Source organism: Humulus lupulus, chromosome 8 (genome assembly GCF_963169125.1).
Source record: "Humulus lupulus chromosome 8, drHumLupu1.1, whole genome shotgun sequence".
Taxonomy (NCBI): domain Eukaryota; kingdom Viridiplantae; phylum Streptophyta; class Magnoliopsida; order Rosales; family Cannabaceae; genus Humulus; species Humulus lupulus.
The window spans coordinates 43,005,409-43,018,032 of record NC_084800.1 but is presented as its reverse complement, the minus strand read 5'-3'; the positions used below and the strand labels follow the sequence as shown (position 1 = coordinate 43,018,032).

The following is a 12,624-nucleotide window of genomic DNA, read 5'->3' as shown; positions in this document are numbered from 1 at the left end:
CCTGAGTACGCGTCCATAAAGGACATGAGCTCGTGTCCCACCGTGGCATCCACCAGCTGATCGATCCTTGGTAGTGGAAAACAATCCTTGGGGCAGGCTTTATTCAGATCGGAGAAATCAATGCAGGTCCGCCATTTCCCGTTGGGCTTTGGAACTAGCGCGGGGTTGGCGACCCAAATAAGAAATTTGGCTTCACGGATGAAACCACATTTTTTGAGTCGGGCCACTTCTTCTTCAAGGGCTTCAGCTCGGGTTGTTCCTAGACGTCTTTGCTTCTGAGACTTGGCAGGAACGCTTTTGTTCAGATGGAGCATGTGCATGATAACACTCGGGCTGATCCCTACCATGTCTTCGTGCGACCATGCGAATACATCTAAATTAGCCCGGAGAAACGTAATCAGCTCCGTCTTCCTCTTGCTACAGAGGTTTTTCCCGAGCTTGACCGGGGGTAATGGATTTTGTGGATCAAGGTTCACCTCCTCAAGCTCCTCAATAGCCTGGAGCTCGGACCTGTCTTTGCCTATTCGGGGGTCAATGTCCTCACTAAGGGCGACACTTTCCCCTTTGGCGTTTTGAGGTTTTTCAATCTCAGGAGCCGCCAAGGGCTCCTGGGATTCCTCTTCACTCATAATGGCCATAGCCAGCTGCCCGGGTTTAGATTTTCCCTTCATGGAAACGCTGTAGCATTCCCTGGCAGCGAGCTGATCGCCCTTAATGGTGCAGATTCCTGTTGAAGTAGGGAATTTCATGGCGAGGTGTCGAATGGAAGTGATAGCCTCGAAAGCTATGAGCGTAGGTCGGCCCAAAATGGCGTTGTAGGCCGCGGAGCAGTCAATGACCACGAACTCGAGTAGTTTAGAGACTGTCCGAGATTCTTCTCCTAGGGTGATCACCAGCTCGATCGTCCCTATCGCTGCTGATCCTTCTCCCGAAAAGCCATACAGCATCATGGAGGTTGCCTTTAGATCGGCGACAGTCAGACCCATCTTCTCTAAGGTGGATCGGAATAAAAGGTTCACCGAACTCCCGTTGTCTATCAACACCCTTCTTACTTTCTGATTGGCAAGCTGGTCTGTTACAACCAAGGGATCATTGTGAGGGAACTGGACATGGCCTGCATCTTCCTCCGTAAAAGTGATCGGTTGCTTCTCTAATCATTGATGTTTGACTAACGCTGCTCCGGGACGAACTCCACTCCGTTGTGAGCTTTTAGTTCGTTCACGTATCTCTTCTGGGCGCCTCTGCTCGTGCCAGCCATGTGCGGACCTCCAAAGATGGTGGATATCTCTCCTCCGATTACGGGAGGAGGGACGTCCTGATCTATCCGAGTCCCGGGCTGACTGGCTGGGACGTCTGGAGCAGGCCGACTCGCTGGGACCCTGTTCCGTGAGTATTGAGCCAAGGGGCCTACTCGGATGAGAGTCTCTATCTCATCTTTGAGATGCCTGCAATCGTCGGTATTGTGGCCGACGTCGTTATGAAAACGACAGAATTTGGAAGTGTCTCTCTTTCCCTTGTGGTGTTTCAATGGTTCCGGCCTCTTCCAGGGGATCCGAGTAGAGTTGGCCAGGAAGATACTTTCCCTGGACTGGGTGAGTTCGGTATACGTCGCGAACACGGGCTTAAACTTGTCTACAGACTTATTCTTCTTTTGGCCTTGCTGATTGTTTTCGACATTTCCCTTTCTTTTGCCTCCACCTGGCTGGTTGTTCTGTATGACACCTGGGGTCGCTGCCACAACCTCCGTCCCTACTCCAGCGGGCTGCTCAGGAACCTGGCTGGTTCCTGTGGCTGAGGCTTCTGCTTCTTCCAAGTTTATCCATTCTTGGGCTCTGTTAAGGAATTCGTTAACCGAGCTGACTCCCTTCCTCTGTATATCCTTCCATAGGTCTCCTCCGACAAGGATTCCGGTTCTCATGGCCATGAGCTTGGAGCTATCATCCGCGTCCCTAGCTCGGGCAGCGAAGTTCGCGAATCTTCTTAGGTAGGCCTTCAGCGTCTCGCCGGGCTGCTGTCTCACATTGGCCAGGGAGTCGGCCTGAACACGGGCGGCCTGGGAGGCGCGGAATGCTCTTTTGAAGTCAGCTGAGAAGGTCTTCCAGGAGCTGATTGACTGTCTTTTACTTTGCTTGAACCACTATCTGGCAGGTCTGGTCAGTGTGGAGGGGAAGATCAAGCATCTCAGCTCTGGGCCAATATTATGGGCCATCATTAGGGTGTTGAACATTCCTAAATGGTCCGACGGATCTCCGTCCCCGTTGAACTTCGACAAGTGAGGCATACGGAAACCAGATGGGTATGTCGTCGCTGCTATGTTGGGGGCGAAGAGTTCCATCTCGTCTCCCGAATCATATTCGTCTTTTTCCTTTTCTGACAGGAGCTTCCTCATCAGTTCCTCCATCTGAGTTAGGCGCTCGAGGGTTTGATCCTGAGATCCTTGGTTATTCCGGGGCTGTTCAACAGCTCCGGATCCATTGTACATATTATGTGGGTTATTGCCCCTCCTATCTTGAGATAGGTTGTTTGGGACATTCCCTCCGTTACGTACTTCGGACCCCCCCCCCCCCCCGAGCGAGCTTGACTACCATCTCTAGCCCGATCCTCTCTGTGAGAGTTGAGATGATCTCGAAGGTCGCCTCCCTGGGTGGTCTGGTGCCTTTGTGCCGAACTTAGTCGCTGACGTAGGTCTCCTCCAGAGAGATCACTCCAGCGACTACCGGTCCAATGACTCCTGCTGGATAGGCTTGGAGTCCGTCTTTGGTGGGGAGGACCTGGGCTTTCTTCCGGCGCCCTGCTACGCCGGGAAGGTCCCGCTGATGGTGGGTTTCTCCTACTACTCCTGTAAGCTGGGATGTCTCGGACGGGCCGAGGAGAAGACGGATATCTGATCGGAGATGGAGGATGCCTGACCAGAGAAGCGATCCTGGTTCCGTCTGGATGGATCAAATTTGGTGGGGGCCTTTCGGCCCTGCCAACTTGCTGGTCCCGCGCCGGACGATCTGGACGAGGCGCAGGACGGTTATCGGGGACGAGCTGACGTCGTGGGCCCTCCCCAGATCTCCTTCGGGAATTTCCTCGAGCTCTCCCGGGCACTCTCGAGGATGGTTGGGAGCTAGGAGTCGACGTCCTGACCGAATGGTTGTATTTCTGTTGTCTGGGTCTAGGCATTTCTTCGAAGCTTGCCTCTTGACGGTGTGATGAAGGGGTGGAGTTGGCTACTGGAAGCCTATCCGAACGGCTACGCCTGGACCGATTACCCCGGCGAGACTTAGGAGCCTCACCTTGCCTCTCTCCAACGTTAACGTTGGTTGTGAGAGGGGGTAGTTGGGCTAGGATATCCTGGATCTGCTGACCAGCAGTTGCTAACTGGCTCCTCAGCTTATCGTTCTCCATCTCCACTGCAGTATAATAACACGGGTTCGGATTAGGTGGCCGGGGCGCCGAACTACCAGTATCGTCTTGGCCCGCCGACTGCTTTCCTGGCCGCTGCTGGACTTCAGGAATTTGTTCATCAGGGATGGCGGTATGATGAGCCTCCTGCCCATCATGTTGTTCTGTCTCGTTGCCATGCCTGGATCGAGTAGTCACCATAGTTGGATGTTTGTAGCAGCACTAATCGAATTTGCTCTCAATGAAAGCACCAAGCTGTTGACGAGGTTCTTCGCCAACAGGTAATTAAGAGAAAGAGAGGAAGGGATTAGTGCTGAATGTAGAACCGTAGCAGATATAAGATCTTAGAAGATGAAATATGTGACTCAAGACACATTTTTAAGTGGTTCAAAGGTTAAAATCCTTCTACTCCACTAGTCAATGTTATTGATATATTCTGGGTATTTGGTTACAAAGTATATCTCTCCAGAGACTATTTTTTCCAACCCCTATCAACTTCCAGGGTCTCCATATTTATAGGAGAAGGCACCTGGAAGTTGGTAAGGAGGTCATCCCGTGACCTTCTTATTTGTCATATCAACTCTGTGACATCCATGATTAATTCCTAAACATGACACATAAGTATGGTCAAATCAATAGGTAAGGAGATATTGGGCCGCACGACCCAACCCAGCCGTGGGTGTCTGAATGCGCACGTTCCTGCAGCATGTACGAGAAGTTAGGGAGATATCGGACACGTGATGTCAGATATATGCACGTTTATCTTGCGTGTGTTGACTTTACAAGGGGTCATAGCCTCCATATCTAGGTCGTACCACGAGCTGTGCACCTGACCTGACCTTCGGCCTTCCGACTTCTTGCTCCCGTCTTGGGAATCTTGGCGAGTCCTTGAGGATTCCTCGAGCTAAGGGGGGTACGACCTCAAGACAGGAAATCCGACCTGGGGGATGCTTATGGACTAACCATGATTAGTCCGAAGCTCGGCCTGCTAATCAGCCCGTGGAAAATCAGGGCGTACATCTGCCCCCCAAGCTCCTGCTCATGGTATATGGCGTCATATATAAGACCACAGTAGGGGCTTTTAGACTTCCCTACAAACTCTTCGCATTCCACTCTTTACGCAGGCGCCTGGTACGTGGCACGTCGTGGGTGGTGATGGTACGTCTTACGAGAACCACATTTAATGGCCTAGCCTATGCCCAGCCGTCATTTCGTATTTCGAGTGGAAGGCCTTGGATCCCTCATCAGGGCCATCCAAGAGCCTTCTACACGTGATCCTTCACGCATATAAAAGGGGGGTGGCCACCCTACGCACGGGCCACCCTTTCATTCGAAATTTTTCAAACCTCTTTTCCTCTTTCCTCTCCATACTCCCTTAAGGAAATATATTGTATACACAAAGTTTGGGGGAGTGAGTGTTGAAAAAAAGAAAAAAAAAAAGAAATATATATATCTCATTCATGACAAGGGTTCAATGCGGGTGTTGGGGATTTATGTGTACATGGTTGTTTGAAAGGTTAGTATGCTTATGGTATTAGTGCCTAAATGACTTTCTTATCTGCCTTACCTAAGCCATACGTTGTAAGCCATTAAAGTCCTATTGATTCTTAAGCATGTGTTGTTTACATTAGTGGAGAATAACGAGTAATGCAAACTTATGGAATAATATTGATTGTGGTATGACTGTGAGAATTTGATGTGCATAACTATGTCAATTACTTGAGTTTTAATCATTATGGTGAATAGTTAAAGGATGTGAATGATAATTAGTTGATTATGGCAATGGTTGAGATTGAAATTCTGGATTGTGTTGATAGGAAATTTCTGAAGCTTTATGTAACTATAGTATTCAGGAAATTGAAGCTTGACTATAATTGTTGGTTTGATTCACGTTGTGTGAGTGTGTTTAGTTATTATTTAGTGTGTGTGTTTTGAGTCGTTACTTGTTATACCCAGATTTCGAGCCATGGTAAATATGACCTCGAAAGTTGGATTCGCAACAAATGGTCTCGTAAGGATTGAAGTATGCTCCAGGATTGTATATCGAGCCTGCAAAGTACGATATATGACCTCGAATATATGAGCTCGAAATGGTCTCGATCTCGAAAGGTAGCTCCGAGAACACACTCATCTTTGGGGACGACTTCGGATCGGGGGTCTCGAGCTAGATGTACGTACAACCTCGAAAAACACGTGATCTCGGGAGATGCCATTAGCTCGAACAATGACGTGAGACCTGGGATGCTAAAGTCTTAGAGATACGCGATAATCACCTTGAATATCTACAAGTATTATAAATATGAGATGTAATCCTCATTTATTAATGTAAATCCCCAAGAATCGTGGGATATTATTTGGTCAGTTATGCGTTTCCTGGTCTGGAGGGACGTTTCCTTTTATATCTGATTATAGGCATTTAAAGCCATTTATTTTATTCACAAAAGAGTAACTACCCAAAATATGTGGGATAGTATTCTGCATCCTTCTCTATAAATAGAGAAGCCATGCACCATTGTAAGGGACCGAAATTCTGATCCTTGATAGAAAACTCTGAAGAATTCATGCTAAGGAATTTTCAGAGATAATCTTAAGATTAAGAACAGAGACTCGTGGACTAGGCAGATTTAACTGCTGAACCACGTAAAAATCGCGTGTTTGATTTGTTTTATTTCATTTAGCCATTGTCATTCATTGTTTACGTGCTCTTCTTTTACTGTTTGATGAGAAATGGCGTCAACATTACTCGAGGGCGAGTAATTGTCAAGTTTGGGGGAGTTTGATAAGTGTATTTTAGATTCACTTATTAGTGTCATTTTATATCTAATTTGTAGGTGTTTAGGGTGTTTTGTTTGGTTTTATGCTTGTATTGTGTTTGTCTAGGGTCCAAGGAAATGTGGCGCGAAATTCGTACAAAACGGAAGTGAAACGAAGAAAAATAAAAAAAATTCGCGAAATAGGGCTGCAGCGCCATATTCAGGGGCTGCAGCGCAATTTCTAACCTGAATTAGGGCTGCAGCGCCATCATTAAGCGCTGCAGCGCCTTACTGAAACAGAGAGCATGTATTTGGCTTTTTTGTAGCGCAGCAGCGCCTGTTTGAGGGGCTACAGCGCCCGGATCCATACGGAAATCTTAAATTGCGATTTTTGAAGGGAAAAAGAGGTCTTTTTGCATGGGATATAAAAGGAAAAGTTGAATTAGGGTTCTAATTACGTTTTTGGAGGAGATTAGACTGAGGATTACATGCTTGGAAAGGAAAAGGAGGCTAGACTTCATCAACATCATCACCATTATATCTAGTTTCTTTCTTCTTCCTTTTATTTTTAGTTTTTAATTATGAACAACTACATTGCTATTATGTTTATGTTTGTAATGGAGAACTAAACTCTTTTTGTGCTAGAGTATTAGATGAATCTATTTTGATTATTGAATTGTGGTTTTTATTATTATTTTTATGAAGTTCTTCTCGTTTGTTCATTTCTTCTTGATTTAATTTTCTCATATTAATGTTTGGCCATCATTATTGTGAATTGAGATCTAAGGTTTATGCTTGATAAAGATAAACATAGATTGGACATAAGAAGATTTGACATAGAGTGATGTGAGATTGAGAGATTCCACGAACTCTATGAATTTGGTCTAAGAATAAATTTTGCTTAATGATGTCTTGTTTAATTAATAGCGAATAGAGATATCATATTGATTAATTGAGATTAATTGCATATATGCTTGAGAAAGATAGATTGTAACGCCCTAGTTACCCCAAAATAGTTACGGTGAACAGTGAACCGGAAATTTGACTCGCTACCCGAGTCCTTTGGTTAAAAACGTGATCTAAGTATCATTATCAGGTTAAGGTGAAAACCGGTAAAAAGGAAAGGGTACATTTCATTAAGTAAATAAACTGCTCATGAGCCTTTTAAAATGTTTACAAGTAGTTCGTAATACAAAAGAGTTGCTATAGTTTCAAATTTACAATCCCCGCCGGCCTAAGCGGCAAAAATAGGGTAAACCCCTAGTCCCTTTGAGAACTCCTTGACCGTGGCAGTCAAGCGGCCCTGTATGTACATTACATCGCCCAAGCTCTCCACCCAAGGCTGGCCAAGCTTTTCCTTTCCTTTACCTGCACCACACAGCACCCATGAGCCAAGGCCCAGCAAGAAAACATAATAAAACATGATATAATATCACCAACGATCATAATAACCATTCAGGACTATCAGTCCAACAAATAGGTGACAATAGCCAAAAGTCACAATAATGAGCATCGCTCCCTTTAGCCATGTGACGATAGAGTCACCAGGGCTTAACAGATAGGTGATTCTTTCATAAGCTTGTTCAGGACAGGTGCATGGTGATTGGACACCAACATAACCTTCCTCACGACTCTAGAGTCGAAACTATGGACAACGTCCCTTAGCCTTGCGACAGACAGTCACCGGGGTCATATACCTTGGCTATAACCATCTGGTCGTAGACCAGGCAAGCGCTTATAAGTTTCTCGACCCTAAGGTCGGTCTGGCATTAATGCTATAGAGCCATTCAATGCATGATTCTCGACTTTAGAGTCGGTCCCTGACTAGTCAGTGTCTCAAGCAGGTAATCAGCATTCACTAGCATTTAATATGCAATCCATGTCCACATATATCAACCAGCATGCCTCAAATATCAAATCATACATGCCATATACCTGTACAGGGTGCAACTATATTCATACACTGTTTTCTTACCTCTGGTTCGAGTGAGAATATTATGTGAACGACCACTGAGAACGATCAACCTTTAAAATCCTTGACGGTCACCTGGTCATAACCAAATTATAGAATTTATCAATAAAAATGATAACCGAGGGTTCCCAAACCAAAACCCAGCCCCCGAGACCTCAAACACTACCCAACCGGGTACTAGATTCAACCCCGAGGCCTATGGTTTGAATCCCCGAGCCAAAAACCTCATTTTAGCAAAATTGGCCTTAAGGGCCGCGGCCCCCCCCCCCCCTTTGCTGCGCCGCGGCGCGCCTCCAGACAGAGAGGCTCCCTGCCTGCCAAACGCCAAGGGCCGCAGCGCTCCCCTGTTGCGCCGCGGTGCTCAGCCCAGAATGGCTAAGTCGGCCACACGAACCAGTTTTTCTCCCTGTGCAATTCCCTCTCAAACCAGACCTTTAAACCCTCATAGAACCTCTTCCTAACACATAATTGAACCCCCAAACAACACCCTTAGCTTACTCACATCAAACCCCAATCAAACTAACACTAAAACCCCCTTTGATTCACACTTTCCACATCAAAACCCATGACTGAAAAGCTAAAACGAAAACAGAGCATAGCTTAAGTTCAGTGATCAAAACTTACCTCAAAACCTGTTTTGAACTCCCACACAAGCAGAACCAAGTCTACCAACTCAGCCTTGAAGTTCTTTAGCTTGATATCCCACCTAGAGCTCAAAACTCTCAAAGAAGGCAATGGAGAAGATGAAGCTAGGAGAAGGTACGGGAATGAAGAAGCAAACCCCTGTTTTACTCTGTTTATTCCACAGCTTCTAAGCCACTTAAGTCACATATATCCTCCCAAAAAGACCAAAATACCCTTGTGTCATCCTAAGCCTTTTAAACCTACTCAAGGGCAAAATTGGTACTTCCCGCTTAACCCGTTAATTATAATTAACGCTTCCCAATTCCTGCTAATCTCAATATCCTCAAACACCAATAGTGGCGGGAAAGGTTCGTGGATGCTTGGGGAATGTGTATTGAGGCGGAATGGATTCAAAGAGCCGAGAGTTTCGATTCGAGGATGTAGTTTTTGTTCTTATGGTTTTTATATGTATTTTTCCGCATTTTATTATGTAATCTTTTTAATTACCATTAAGTTATGTTTTGTTTTTAAAACAATGGGATCCCATATCCTACTTGAGATTTTATGTAAGTCTAACATTTGTTTTTTTACAAGTTTTAATAAAGTTATGATCTTTTCACTTGTAAGTTTTGTTAAAGATTAGTGTCTATGTATAGTTTTCGTTAATTGTCCAAGGTCTAGAGTAGTTGGGTCATTACAGTTGGTATCAGAGCAAACGGGTCCTTCGCATGAAGTTCTCCTCGATACACACACTCAAAAGCTCTGAATCTGACTGCCAAGTAAGTATTTAAGTTATAGTTATTTTGCCTATGTGTATAGCTAAAAATTTTAGTATTTATGTTTTCAGTTAAGTATGAACGGAGCATTAAGCAATGAGGATATATGAGCCATTAAGGCTTTAAAGAGAATAAGGGAACCAAGAAACACCGTAGGAGCACTAGAGAAAATTACTCGAAGATTGATTTTGTTCCACAAGGAGATAGACCATCTTCAGATTACTAAGAAAATCATGATGAGAGATGCAGAACAATATTTCCTAGTAATTAGGCTTTTAAAAGATTTTCCTTCAGTAATTTCAACTTTAGAAGAAATATGGGAGACTATAAATAATGATGATGACTTACAAGTAGCCCTAAGATATTATTCTCTCATACTTAAGTTCACCTATAATTTAGAGTTTCAATTCACTAATGAGCAAAAACATAGGATCTTCTTGAATCTTCCCCGAGGAAATTTTGAGGCTCAAGACAACAACGATTATGAGGAGATAGATGATGACATGCTAGATGAAGGATCGGATGTAGAAGATCCTGATTTTTAGAATAGCTAGTTTTTCATTGTTTGTTTTATTTAATGTTTGTTTTATGGTTGTAATAAGTGAAAAACGCTTTTTCCAAATAAATATCATGTTATTTTATTATCATGTATAAGTTTGATTTTATTTTTGCAATCATAATAAATACTAAATAAAATGAATAATGACTAAGTTCGGTGAGGGTGGATACGAATCAATGAACCAAGTTTCCTTATTGAGAGTTAGGGGGCCATAGTAGTGGGAACGATTTTACTGATCCCAGCCCTCCCTCAATATGGTTAACTTTGGAACAAAGATGAGTTTCGAGCCTGAGAATTAAGTCATATAGGATAATTAGAAACATACTTAGAAAATAAAGATCTTGTTTTTCTAAGTATAGAAACCCAGTTTAAATAAAGAAGACTTATATAATTTTTCATAAGAAGTCATAATAAATAGGTCCGAGATATGTTTGTCTTAGAATAAGTTTTGCCTTAGAGCCTATTAGGATAAGTTCTAACATGTTCTCGATTGTTAGAACTTTGTTGAAGATGTCGCTCCGAAGATCTGCACGCACCAACAGAAGCGCCTTCAACGTTGTTCCAGCGAACAATGATGCCCCTCCAGTTCGCAGAAGGGGAGTGCGTGCTACTACTAGCCGCAACGCGCCGGCACCACCAGCTGACAACACTGCAGAGATCGCTAGACTGTGACAACAAGTCATGGAACTTTTGCAACAACAACGCCAACAGGCTTAAACTCAGCCTCAGCCGCAGCCACAGCAAATGGCCCCAGCACCCCAACAAGTTGGTCAATATGGGGGATGGCCAGTGGCGAACTACTCGCCATATCCATTACCGAATATGGAGCCAGTGTATGAGAGGTTCTAGAAACAGCACTCTCCAAACTTCGAAGGGACTACAGACCCCTTTGAGGCAGAAGAGTCTATGTTCATGATTTAATTACACGTTTACCTTAAAACCTTGATTAGCGAGTTAAAAGCATGTTTTAAACTCACTTAGTAACGGCTCTAAGGAAGTAGGGCGTTACAAGCCATGTGTTGCTTTAGGTTGCATTCGTAATTCATATGTATAACTCATATTAAGAGTTGCAATGGGTTGCAGTGGGCTTCTATTTGAGTTTCATTGGCCTTCATTTAATTTTTCCTTAAGGTTCTTCAGTTATAAAAGAAAAAAAATAACATTTGAATCTCTAACTTGTTTAAGATATTTGATCAATTGGAAAATAAGAAATATAAAGTTACTTTAGACACTAGAAACATGATCCTTCTAAAAAAACTAATAAATGTCTACATCATAAACAAAACTAAGAAATATATTTGCCTTTATCCTTTTTTGTTTCCTTTTTCTTCTTTGCATGAGCCTTGCGAGGTGCAACATACCGACCTGAATACTCAGACTCACTCTCATATCCATAAACTTTCTTTGCCTTTGCATATGAATAAAACAAAAAGGCAAGCCTAGATCTATGAGTATTCAGGTCTTTCTTATCAGCCGAATCATAAATATACCAAAGTAGTTGTCCCAAATTCTTTCCTGTCAATAATTCAGATAGTAGAACCCCAAAACCATAGACATCACTCCTTTCTAAATAACGTCCATGAAAACATGCCTCAGGAGATATATACCCTACAATCCCATTAATCTGATCCACATCTACATGAGTTTTGCCTTCAGGAATCAGAAGTGATGATTGAAAATCAAACAGCTTGGCAGCATAGTCTTGGTCTAAAAACACTATTTGGATACGTATATCTTGATAGATGAAGGTCTTTGAATGGCTGTGGTGGAGAAAAGCAAGTACATTTGCCTCAAATACCAATCCTTAAGTTGGTCTCAAATGGCAGTGGTGCTTCTTCACCATATGTTTTGACAAAATGAGAGAGATTGCCATGAATCGGGAACTCATACACCTACAGAAGGCATCTCTGTCTCAATGCAGTACCCCAAGAGCTTCAAAACTTTTTTGTGGTTACTCATCCATGATGCCACTGCAACTTCATTTGCAATCGTTCTCAAATCTTCTTCTTTACTTATTGGCAAGAACCTTTTCACCGAAATTTCACAATCTTCTCCATCAATTGCCCCTTATACAACTTGTTGTTCCCACTCTGGTGTATCAGCCTACTAGAATCGAAGTTGCGCGTTGCCCTATTGAGTTGTTGAGAAGAGTATGATCGAAGTGGATTGGTTTTTCCACTAAACAAAAGAATGGTATGCTCTAACACTGCAGCTCCATTCTTCATAAAGAACTCATTTTCCTGTGTCTTGTTCTTGTTATTTGTGTAGCATGAAAACATAATGAAAGAAGAAGATTGATTTTGAGGAGATGGACTAATCGAGGGGAGGGGAGACTGGTTGTGGGTGGTCTGGTCTCATAATCTCATTTTCATGCGATTATTGTAAATAAACACATCGATTGAGAGACAGAGAGACCATGGTATTGAGACGTTGACATAGATAACCAATGAACAACTTTTCTTCTATATCAAAAGACAATTGAAAATAAAAACAAGGAACACATTGATTTAGATATCAACCTTAAGATACAATGTGCCGCACTCACTTCAC

At 43.4% G+C, this 12,624-nt stretch overlaps 1 protein-coding gene across 1 annotated transcript; it reads right to left on the bottom strand.

Annotated features, from left to right (window-relative positions):
• Positions 1 to 11,359: 11,359 nt before the first annotated feature.
• Positions 11,360 to 12,353, bottom strand: LOC133795321 (non-functional pseudokinase ZED1-like). Its single transcript, XM_062232774.1, has 3 exons — positions 12,120 to 12,353; positions 11,873 to 11,966; positions 11,360 to 11,781 (listed from the first exon to the last, which is right to left on the bottom strand). The coding sequence occupies exons 1-3, from the start codon at positions 12,351 to 12,353 to the stop codon at positions 11,360 to 11,362; spliced, it is 750 nt and encodes a 249-aa protein (XP_062088758.1).
• Between the last annotated feature and the right edge of the window lie 271 nt (positions 12,354 to 12,624).

Coding starts and splice junctions, on each gene's coding strand:
- LOC133795321 (XM_062232774.1), bottom strand. CDS start 12,353: ATGTTTTCATGCTACACAAATAACAAGAACAAGACACAGGAAAATGAG. Junction 11,967..12,119: donor GGCAATTGATGGAGAAGATT/GTGAAATTTCGG, acceptor TGCCTTCTGTAG/GTGTATGAGTTCCCGATTCA. Junction 11,782..11,872: donor TGAGACCAACTTAAGGATTG/GTATTTGAGGCA, acceptor TAGTGTTTTTAG/ACCAAGACTATGCTGCCAAG.